Genomic DNA, 12,276 nt, shown 5'->3' with positions numbered 1-12,276 from the left:
GGCTAGTTATAGAACTTGGCCGAGGTCTTATGGTCAAACACATTTTGTTCAAGTTTGGTGAAGATTGGATGTGAAATGTTTGACTTAGAGTGCGGACAAACTTTGTGACAGACAGATACACACACACACACATGCAGACTGGAGTAAATCAATATGTCTCCCACACCACTGTGTGGTGGGAGACATAATAACAAAGATAAAGCGAAAATGCACCAACATTAACCAGAAATCCTATTAAATTGGGGGCACAACTCATGAAAAATTGAAGCCGGAGTTATGACCCTTGTGTCATATGATGTGGGTGATGACGTCGATCAAATGTTTTAAGTTTGAATCAAATCTCTTCTGTAATAACAGAGACATAGTGAAATTGCATTAAAATTAACATAAAATTCTAAGGAAAAAAAAGGGGGCATAATTCATGCAAAAATCGGTGCCAGAGTTATGGACCTTGTATCATATGATATGAGTGACGATGTGGAACAACTACAATTTAAGACTGAATTAAATCCTTGTAGTAATAACTGAGATAGAGTGAAAGTGTACAAAACTTTAACCTGAAATTCTATTCTAAGTAAAAAGGGGGATAATTCATAATATATTGGTGAGAGAGTTATGGCCCTTGTACCAGACGATGCGGAATCACTATTTTAAGTGTGAAGCAAATCCATCTAGTAATTACAGAGAAAGAGAAACAAGAGGGTCATGATGACCCTGGATCGCTCACCTGAGTAATATAAGCTACATGTTTCAAAAGTCAAACTGATGCTAAAATATTATGAAAGTCAGTAGGTCACATTCATGGTCAATGAAATTCAGTTTTATGATCTATGTGCAAAACTGGGTATGTCATCAAGATTTCAAGGCTGTATCTTAAAATCAAAAAAGTAGGTCAGCAGGTCAAGGTCACAGTCAAGTGACATCATATTACTTGGGTTCATCAGGTAATTATAATTAAACAGTCTTTGAAATAGGATCAGATAATTTTTTAAAATATTTTTCCAATATAACTCATATAATAATTAAGTTACCCTGGGGTGGGGCCTCTTTAAACCCAAGGGGCATAATTTGAAAAATTTTGGTAGAAGACTACTAGGCAACGCATCATACCAAATATCAAAGTCCTAGGCCATGTGGTTTTGTACAAGACGATTTTCAGTTTTCACTACATAAGTCTATATAAACCATGTGACCCCCGGGGCGGGACCATATTTAACCTTAGGGGGATAATTTGAACACTCCTGGTAGAGGACCACTAGATGATGCTACATACCAGATATTAAAGCCCTAGGCCCTGTGGTTTTGGACAAGAAGATTTTTAATGTTTTTCCTTTCAGTTGCCGTGGCAACTAGAGTTGGGCATGGAATTCAATTCTTTGAATAATTTTGAAAGGGGGCCACCCAAGGATCATTCCTGTGAAGTTTGATGCTATTCTGCCCAGTTGTTTTCAAGAAGATTTTTTTAGAAAATGTTGACGGACACACAACACACTACGTACGACGGACATTGGGCGGTCATAAAAGTTCACCATGAGCTTTTGGCTCAGGTGAGCTAAAAAGAGAAAGTGCATCAAATCTTTAACCCTAGGAGTGGACGTGGTAGGATGCTGACACCTATGTCGGTGCGAGTAGGACAGCTCTATATATACTTCGTATAGTTGAGCTAATAAGTAGTTAAACCCTGAAAAATAATATCGTTTTTTTGTAACTATAAAAGACATTCAAGTCATTTTTTTTTCAAATTCAAAACCTTTTAAGTTTCTTAAATCTCAAAATAAAATTTCTTTATTTGTCAATAATAAATAAGAGAGATTAATACAGCAAACAGGCTTCAATATTGTAAATGTTATCATACCCTACCTGTTAAGTATTTATTTAACCTTTAGCCTGCTGGCAGCAAGTGATTCTACCTTTGCAACCAGTGCAGACCAAGATCAGCCTGCACGCCCGCTTCTAATAATAAATTGTACTGCCCAAATTGAATAGACCAGTCCACTTTAGAAATTTAGCAGGGTAAAGGTTTAATTCACATAACATTTCTAAAATCTATTAATACTGTGAAATCATTTATACTTAAAGCCTAACAAAAAAGCAAAATAACCAAACATTTTTTCTTCAAAATTTGAAATCCACAAATACAAATCCCCAGAAAATAGCTGTTTTAACCATAACCATGAAATTTCATGTCCAGTAAAAATTAAATTTTACAGTATCAAACATAAAAACATAACAATAAGACATATTTAGTAGAAGCTGATGTACATCAAGTGAGCACATTATGCTTGATATAGTGTTCACTTCTTCAGAGTCCTGTATATACCAGTACTTGGTGTGTTACACAATGAGAAATATTTAGTCCAAAAGCCAACAGAATGATACACACATTTTTCCACAATGCTAACAATTTAAAGGCCTGGAAGGGTTTCTTCCCCTGCACTGGTTTGCATCTGCTGCAACATTTTCACTTCCAACCAAAAGGACATTATGTGATACTTCAAAATTCCCATTTATTCTTATCAATTTCATGGAGATAACTAAACCTTTCTCAGCAGTATTTTTACTGGATATTTTAGTCCTTTACCAGGGTTACTTTTATTAGATGTTATAGACAATTTCACTGCTTTTTTAGCAGTATTCTTACCAACCACATTAGGAGCACATACTGTTTTATCATCTGTACCCTTTACTTGTTTCATTACCAAAGTTGTCAGTACTTCGGCTTTCTGTCCAGCATTTACATTTGAAATAGTCTTACTAGTTGAGTTATCAACTGTTCCTTGATTTTGATGTTTTTTCAAGTGTACAACGTTTAATTTAGAAACACACTCCCTTTCAGGAAGAGCTTTCCCCCTAGTCTTAACAACTGTACATGAATCTGTCCTCTGATTAGAATTTTCTTGAGCAGATGGGTCACTAACTGCAATGCTTGGTTCTTGAAGCACATCCATATAGGTGACACCTTCACTTAGCATTCCAGCATCTATCCCTGTCTTACCATCTAAAACAAAATAGTTTCAAACATCAAGTATATTCTATGTTTTTGTCAATATGTTCTTAAAAGTTTATTTGTTCAATTAAAACTGAAGTTTTGCTTTAAACGAACAATAAAAATTGAAGCATTTTCAAATATCATACGTATGCATGCTAATTACTAGACATTGTGAGTCTTTTTCAAGGTTTGATTAATAATATTTTCAACATTCTGGGAATACTATGAATATGAGAGTAAAACAGGGAAATGTTATCAATTTAGAATTTCTGCATATCTTCAAAGCTAACTTCAAGAAAATTAGAGAAAGAAATTCTATATCTATTTTTTTTTTTTGGTAGTGTTTCACCTTTTAGTATAAATTTTTGTAGTGTTTCGCCTTTTAGTATAAATATGTTTGGTAAAACATCTCTCATGTTTGTTTCAAAATAAATCATAAGGATTTCTTACCTTCGTCAACTGGTACTGACATATTAAAATCTTCAAAGACAACTGGAGTTGCTGTAAAGATATCTCCATTGATGTATGAATGATCTTTCAGGGAAGATAAAGCATCCATTACTGCAGTTGTATCATCAACATTTACACTGGCATCTACAGGAGTGTCATCACCATGATTTGCTGCTTGTATATGACCTTGTAGATCTACTTCAGAAACCTCTGAAATGGTAATGGAAGACTAAAATCTTAGTTTGGGTGTTTGATCGTTTTTCTTTTTTTTTTTGTATATTTTATGGCTGAAATTATACATTCCATTTTCTCAAAAAATTTCTGTAAGAAAATGACAATTCTCATCTGATATGACAAGGTTTTTAAAGCTTTCTTCCAACAGGTCCTTAATATAAATCCCATACATTGCTGAAAATAACATTTCAGATCTAAGAAACTATACTGAGGATATCTGTTTCAGCAAGATATTGAAATATCTTTCATCAACAGAACACCAGATGCAATTTACCTTCTGTCTTTCTATAGTTACATTTCAGCAAATTTATTTTTCTAGAAATTTTTATCAGATTTATGCCAAAAAGGCAGAGAAAAAAGTAGTTTTTGTCAAACTTTGTATCCCTGCTCCCCTTCTATCTCTGGCAGACTCTGAATGGGGCCTAGCATAACTTCTTGAACAAACCTGAAAGAACCTAACAAGGGTGCTACAAACCAAGTTTGGTAAATATCCATTAAGTGGTTCATGAAGAAATCCTTAGGTTTTTCTTTTTTTAGCTCTAGTGGACTCTAAAAAGGGTCTTACAGTACCAGTCAAATAAATCTGAGAAATGACCATACAAGGATGCAACAAAGTTTAGTTCAGATTCATCAAGTTGTTCATTAGAAGAAGTGTTTTCTACTTTTAGCTCTGGCCAACATTAAAACAGTCTTTAAAAAACAGGGTTTTGCTATTCTCTGACATGGTGACCTAGTTTTTAACCTGAAGTAACTCAGTTTTAAATCTGTCATAGATTTGATAGAGACAAACATTCTGACAAGGTTTCATAAAGGTGAGGTAAAAATATGTAGTCCCTAGGGTGTTAACAAGGTCCGATTAAATGACCTAGAGATCTAGTTTTTGACTCCAGATGACCCAATAACAAACTTGTCCAAGATTTTATAGAGGCAAATATTCTAACCAAGTTTCATTAAGATTGGGCTAAAATTGTGACATCTAGAGTGTTAACAGTCAAATTATTAATGACACATAACAAACGATAACAGACGACTGACACAGGGTGATCACACTTTGTGCTCAGGTGAGCTAAAACAGGGGGATAATTCTGAAATATTGTTGCAAGAGTTATGGCCCTTGTGTCATATGATGTGGGTGAGGATGTGGAACACTTACTTTTACTTTTAAGTTTGAAGTAAATCCCTTATGTAATAAATGAGATATAGTGAAAATGCATCAAAACTAAACTAAAATCCTAGGAAAAAAAGGGGCATAATTCATGGTGCCAAAGTTACGGACTTTGTGCCATGAGACGCGAGTAATGATGTGAAACAACTAATTTAAGTCTGAATTAAATCCATTTAATAACAGAGATAGAGTGCAAGTGCAACACAACTTTAACCAGAAATTCTAAGTTAAAAGGGGAGACATTTTATGAAATACTGGTGTGAGACTTATGGCTCTAGTGTCACATAATGTAGGTGATGGGAAACCAGAATTTTAAATCTGAAGCAATTTCATCAAGTAATTACAGAGATAAAGAGAAAATGCAACAAAACTTTAACCAAGTTGTGAATTCAGAATAGATGATAACTCGGATATCGATAAGGACACCGATTCGAGTAGGATAGCTCTCAATATACTTCATATAGTTGATCTAAAAATTGTGTGTATGAGTCTGTGAAACTGTACCCGATTACTAGCAACATAAACTCAACTTATATTGTCTCACCTGGAAGTTTATCGATTTTTGGATGCAGTCTTCGATTATGTTGTGCTAAGCCACTCAATGTCATAAAGCTTTTACCACAGTCCTTGCAGATAAACTCTACAGTATCTGTAAACAAAATACATTTGTATGTGAATAGGAGTAAACAAAACCAACTTTCTTAGCGGTCTAAACTTTCTTTTCCTTCAGTTTTACAGCAAACATATTTTGCCATTTTCTAGTATAGCAATCAATTTCGGCTTTACAAACAAAACATCCACTATCTGTTAGCGTACCCCATATAAAATTTCAATACCACAGCAGTTGGTATCATAAGGACATGTCCTTAAAAATAGCAAGAGTCTAGAGATCATATTTTCCCAACACCTTCAATACAAACTTGTAGCATGTGAACTATAACTTTCCTCTTTTCATCTTGGTATTTTCTAGCCAATGTCTATAACATCAAATCAGTTATTTCGGCTTTGTATGCAAGATCAAGACACAAATCATTCCTCAATCTAAAGGGATACAAGGGTCGCAGTAAGACCTGTTTTCCATTCTAAAGAAATTGTCATTTTTTCAATAGTTTAACCTGTGTACAATTCTAGCTTATGTTCATATTACCAGGTGGACATGATTACCTTGAAACTGCCCTAAATGCTACAATTCAATTCCTATTTTGCTCATACATGCTTTACTCTTTTCAAATTTATCTAATAAAATACTTTGTAAATACATTAAGTACAGACTACAAAATATACATAACAACAAGAGCTGTCTCCATAGGATGACACATGCCCCTGATGGCACTCTGAATGAATAGTTATGGCCGATGTTAGAGTTTAGGACCTTTGACCTACGGACCTGGGTCTTGCGCGCGACACGTCGTCTTACTGTAGTACACATTCATGCCCAATAATTTCAAAATCCATGCATGAATGACAAAGATATGGACCGGACACGCCCATCAATGCACTATCATGAAATATGACCTTTAACGTCTAAGTGTGACCTTGACCTTTGAGCTACGGACCTGGGTCTTGCGCATGACACGTCGTCTTACTGTGGTACACATTCATGCCAAGTTATTTGAAAATCCATCCATGGATGACAAAGATATGGACCGGACACGAATGCACTATCATGAAAAATGACCTTTAACGTCTAAGTGTGACCTTGACCTTTGAGCTACGGACCTGGGTCTTGCGCGCGACACGTCATCTTACTGTGGTACACATTCATGCCAAGTCATTTGAAAATCCATCCATGGATGACAAAGATATGGACCGGACACGAATGCACTATCATGAAAAATGACCTTTAATGTCTAAGTGTGACCTTGACCTTTGAGCTACGGACCTGGGTCTTGCGCGCGACACGTCGTCTTACTGTGGTACACATTCATGCCAAGTTATTTGAAAATCCATCCATCGATGACAAAGATATGGACCGGACAGGAAAATTGCGGACAGACTGACAGACCGACAGACAGACTGACAGACCGACAGACCGACAGACGGTTCAAAAACTATATGCCTCCCTTCGGGGGCATAAAAACAAGAGCTGTCTAATATTAAACAATAGATATTTTATGTTAACACTTGATACATCTTTCACTTTGCGGGGCCTCAGTGAGCAAGTGGTTAAGGTTGTTGACACCAAATCACTTGCCCCTCACTGATGTAAATTCGAGCTTCACTCAGTGGCGTTGAATTCTTAATGTGGGTAAGCCATCCTGCTGGCTTATGGAGGGCTGGTGGTTCTACCAAGGTGCCCACCTATAATGAAATAACGCACAGTGGGGCACATGGGGGTCTCATATAAACAAGACTGTCTGTAAGACAGCCAATGCCCGACAATTCGAACTGCTGACCCAGAAGCAGGAATATTATCCTAAATCTAAAAATACAGAGTTTTTTCCAGTGTCTGCATCAGTTTTGGAGACACCGATGCAGATGATGCAGTGAGTGCAATAGCTCTAATTTTTCTTCGAAAAGTCGAGCTAAAAAATCATCGTTTACCTTTGTGACATTTACGGTGCTCTTCCAGCTCAGACTGCTCTTTAAACCTGTGCCTACAAGCTTTCCATCCACAAAGAAGCCAGTTGTCTCCTGGTTTGTGGTTTCTATTCTTATGCATCCGCAATGAATCAGGACTTGTAAACACCTTTGGACAATGCTCACACTTATACTCCTTGATAAAATCTAAGAAATATATTGAGAGAAATGTTATGCATTCTCAATGAATCAATCTGAGTAAATGAATGCAGACAAATTTCTTTATTGCTATCAGTTTTAACAATGTAAAAAAGGAATTAACAAAACAAAAGAATCAAACTTAAACTAACCATACTAAACATATTTTAATGTTTAAAGATACATTGCAAGTCTCTTACAAATGTTCATTTCAGTAACTTCAGTATTTTTCTTCATTCAAAACACTGTGTTTATACTTATACAAGGAGGACAGTTTACAACTCTGTAAGGGTCTGTATTTATCAACGTGATAGTGGATATAAGTTTGAGTTAAGCGACTTTTTCAACAATTTTTTAGTCATATAAATAAAAGTGTCTACTTGTAGCAGTGAACATATGCCCAACTTTATAGTGCTGCCTCACAGGAATATAATGCAATAGACAAATGACATGATACCCAACTTAATCTCACTATACTGACACAGGGCTGACCCAGAACTATCCTCATAATGCTGAGCACCAATAGTGGAAGCTACTTAACTATTTTTCATGTCTTTGGTATGACTAAGCTAGGGAGTAAGCCCACAACCACCCACACTCAAAGCCGGTGCTCTACCACTACCCTAGATGCTAACAAAGCGGTCATCAACATTTCTAAGTATGAAACTTAATACTTTACAATGCTACATTTTCCTTATTTGCTTGGTCATTTTTAAAACAGCACAGTTAGTGATAAAGCTGCATTCTAGATACAGCAAATTTTCGTCAGTTTTTGCTATAAACAAAAAGTCAAAGTGTTGCTGAATACAGACAATGTACTCCGTTTTAAAAGCTACATGTAAGACCAAAGGTCACTTTCATGAAACAATCATTGTCAGGAAAATTGTGTATTAATAAGCAATTTGCTTCAACCTTTAGCCTGCTGGCTGCAAGTGATTTTGCTTTTGCGACCAGTGCAGACCAAGATCAGCCTGCACATCCGTGCAGTCTGATCATGGTCTGCACTGTTCGCTATTCAGTCCGTAAATTTTCAGTGAACACCCCTTCAAATAATTAATGGTTCTGCCCAAATTGAATGACAGACCAGTCCATTTTAGAAATTCAGCAGGGTAAATGTTAAATAACTATACCTGTTGCTGTATGTTGCCTTTCTTTATGTCTCTTTAAACCCAGCTTGCTCGAGTACCTCTGTGGACATTCATCACAAAGGAATGGAAGTTTCTCCCCCTCGGGAATTTTATGGTTTTTCAAATGATTTGTCAATCCCTTTTTTGTATGCAATACTTTTGCACATATATCACAGTTGTAAATTTCTTTAGATTTCTCTGGTGCTTTTCTTGGATTGTCTGGATCTAGAAGTATAGGTATTATAGAAAAAACAGTCAGATAAAACCAGTTAGATGTAGTAAAACAGGGTATACTTGTATACAATTTTAAGAATTTAGAAATACATGTCACAATATGCAAAATATTTCTAAAAATATCACACTCACTCCCCCCCCCCACTCCCTTCCCCTTACACACACACACTGTTTTGAACCACTAGCTTTTAATAAATTTCAAAAGCAGGAAACAGTTTGTCTGTTTGGTGCTGTTTTCTGTTTTGGGGTGGATTTTGAGTTTCAAAGCTCTGTTTACTCTGACTGATGGTGGAGAAAGACCCAAGTTGACCTTCTGGGAATCATTTCAGGCACAGAAAAGCATCTGAGTAGAATCATCAACCTTCTGCAAGCCAGCTTGAAGGTATCCACAAATGATGACCCAAGCAAGACGAGAACCCACTACCTTAGGAGCAGTGATTTGAGATAAAGCACTTCAACCAGTAGCTAAAAGAGGAACCCTGCAAGTTAATGTTCATCTATAATGCTTAAAGCTGGATGTGAAATATTCACATGGTTGTTTCAGCTGCATGTCTTCTGGCACAACTGCTCTGGCTGTGTGACTTCTGACACAGTTGTTTGGGCTGCATATCTTCTGGCACAACTGCTCTGACTGTGTGACTTCAGACACACTTGTTTAGGCTGCATGCCTTCTGGCTGTGTGACTTCAGACACGGCTGTTTAGGCTGCATGTCTTCTGGCACAACTGCTCTGGCTGTGTGTCTTCAGACACACTTGTTTAGGCTGCATGTCTTCTGGCACAACTGCTATGGCTGTGTGTCTTCAGACACACTTGTTTAGGCTGCATGTCTTCTGGCACAACTGCTCTGACTGTGTGTCTTCAGACACTTGTTTAGGCTGCATGTCCTCTGGCACAACTGCTCTGGCTGTGTGTCTGAAGACACACTTGTTAAGGCTGCAAGTCCTCTGGCACAACTGCCCTGGCTGTGTGTCTTCAGACATGGTTGTTTAGGCTGCAAGTCCTCTGGCACAACTGCCCTGGCTGTGTGTCTTCAGACACGGTTGTTTAGGCTACATGTCTTCTGGCACAACTGCCCTGGCTGTGTGTCTTCAGACACACTTGTTTAGGCTGCATGTCTTCTGGCACAACTGCCCTGGCTGTGTGTCTTCAGACACACCTGTTTAGGCTGCATGTCCTCTGGCACAAATGCCCTGGCTGTGTGTCTTCAGACACACTTGTTTAGGCTGAATGTCCTCTGGCACAACTGCCCTGGCAGTGTGTCTTCAGACACACTTGTTTAGGCTGCATGTCCTCTGGCACAACTGCCCTGACTGTGTGTCTTCACACACACTTGTTTAGGCTGCATGTCCTCTGGCACAACTGCCCTGGCTGTGTGTCTTCAGACACACTTGTTTAGGCTGCATGTCCTCTGGCACAACTGCCCTGGCTGTGTGACTTCAGACACACTTGTTTAGGTTGCATGTCCTCTGACACAATCACTATAGTTTTGTGTCTTCAGACACAGTTGTTTTGGATGTGTGTCTTCAGGCACACTTGTTTAGGCTGCATGTCCTCTGGCAAAATTGCTCTAGCTTTGTGTCTTCAGGCACAGTTGTTTTGGTTGTGTGTCTTCAGACACACTTGTTTAGACTGCATGTCTTCAGGCACAGATGTTTTGCCTATATACATATAGAAAACTGTCAGATATGTCTTTAACACACAACAAAAACAACTGTGCCCGAAGACACACAGCCAGAGCAATTGTGCCAGAGGACATGCAGCCTAAACAATTCTGCAGCTTAAACATCTCTGCCAGTGTACAGATTTTTCATATATATTTCTGTTTTTAAACTTGTTTTTCAGTCAGTACACAAAGTTTAAAGACATTCTGTCTGTAGGAAAATAAAACTGTCAGATGTGTCTTTACGCTGCATGTCTTCAGGCACAGATGTTTAGGCTGTGTGTCTTCAGGCTAAACAGATTAGATTGTGTGTCTTGTGGCACACATGTCCTCAGGCATAATTGTTTTGGATGTGTCTTTAGGCACAACTGTTTAGGTTTCATGTCCTCAGGCAGAATATTTAGGCTGCTGGTCCTAGGTCACAGCTGTTTTGACTGTTTGTCTTCAGGCACAATAATTTTTACTATGTGTTTTCTGGTACAATTGTATAGACTGCATGTTTTCAAATATAACAGTTTAGACTGTGTGTCTTCTGGCAAAGTAATTTAGGCTACATGTCTTCAAGCACAGATGTTTAAACCAACTATTTCCAAATCACTAACCTGTCAGCCCTAGATGTAATTCTACAAGAGTTTATATACTTTTATGTCTGAATGTTTTCCTGCTGGCTTGCTATCTGTCAGCAGCTCTATCATTATTATTATTATTATTATACCAGATTTATACAGCGCCCTTTTCAATATAAACATGTTCAAAGGCGCTTTACATATACATGTACCAAACGCAGCCACACGGTGCGAAATTCATCCTCTACTAGTACAGACACAGAGCGATCTGACCAGAGGGACAGAGTGAGAGAAAGCCCCCAGAACAGACAGAGAGAACAGAGCGAGATACAGTCCTGTCCGGCTAACTTAGCCAAGCTCTTTGCGAATAGACAGTCTGGTTCTTTAACGTGCCCAGTGTATAGCACCGATACGCGCAAAGCTGTCTTTCCTGGGAAGAACCAGTACAGGCCTCTAAGTCAGGTGGGAAACACTCAGGAGCATCTCAGAAATTTCCAGTTCCTGGACTGGGATTCGAACCCCGGACCTCTGGACTGGCAGTCAAGCGTGTTACCACTAGACCAGTGGCCCACCAGTGAAATATGCTTTCGTTCTTTCATGGCATAATATTGCATTCCTAAAGTCATGCAATATTTTGACTGCAGAACTACCAAGGTTCAAATCTATGCCAAACAAAATTCCAGAAGGGCCACTGAGCTCTACTGCCAGCAGAAAAAGGTGGAAAAAATAACATCAAAATTCAACACTGTATCATCTACCAAATTTGTATCAGCATTACTCCACACATGTTTGGGATCACAACAACACTTCGTACCGAGAATGACACTGTGACTGACTAACTGAGAAGAAAATAAAATTTAAGCCGCTGCATGAGAAAACCAACAAAGTGCATTTGCAACCAGCATGGATCCATCTGCACAGTCTGGTTAGGATCCATACTGTTCACCAACAGTTTCTCTAATCAACAGTTTCTCTAATTGCAATAGGGTTTGAAAGTGAAGGGATGCGCAGGCTGGTCTGGATCCATGCTGGTCGCAAATGCACTATGTAGGTTTTCTCATGGAGTGGCTCATTAATGTTTGCCTAACCACTCTGCCATGCAGGCCACCTAAACTTACTGGAATATTAAGTC

The 12,276-nt window shown here is 38.1% G+C and overlaps 1 protein-coding gene across 1 annotated transcript in view; it reads right to left on the bottom strand.

Moving 5' to 3' along the window:
* Positions 1–1,767: 1,767 nt before the first annotated feature.
* Positions 1,768–12,276, bottom strand: part of LOC123531560 (zinc finger protein 28-like) — a 28,931-nt gene continuing 18,422 nt past the window's right edge. Inside the window, exons 6-10 of the mRNA XM_053518717.1 lie at positions 8,687–8,908; positions 7,383–7,565; positions 5,383–5,487; positions 3,440–3,649; positions 1,768–2,998 (exon numbers count right to left, since the gene is read on the bottom strand). Coding sequence (XP_053374692.1) covers positions 2,535–2,998; positions 3,440–3,649; positions 5,383–5,487; positions 7,383–7,565; positions 8,687–8,908 — 1,184 coding nt within the window. The 3' untranslated portion in view covers positions 1,768–2,534. The remainder of the gene's footprint in view (positions 2,999–3,439; positions 3,650–5,382; positions 5,488–7,382; positions 7,566–8,686; positions 8,909–12,276) is intronic.

The sequence above is a fragment of the Mercenaria mercenaria genome, chromosome 11, assembly GCF_021730395.1.
Source record: "Mercenaria mercenaria strain notata chromosome 11, MADL_Memer_1, whole genome shotgun sequence".
Lineage (NCBI taxonomy): Eukaryota > Metazoa > Mollusca > Bivalvia > Venerida > Veneridae > Mercenaria > Mercenaria mercenaria.
The sequence above is the reverse complement of the archived record's forward strand: the minus strand, read 5'-3'. Positions and strand labels throughout refer to the sequence as shown.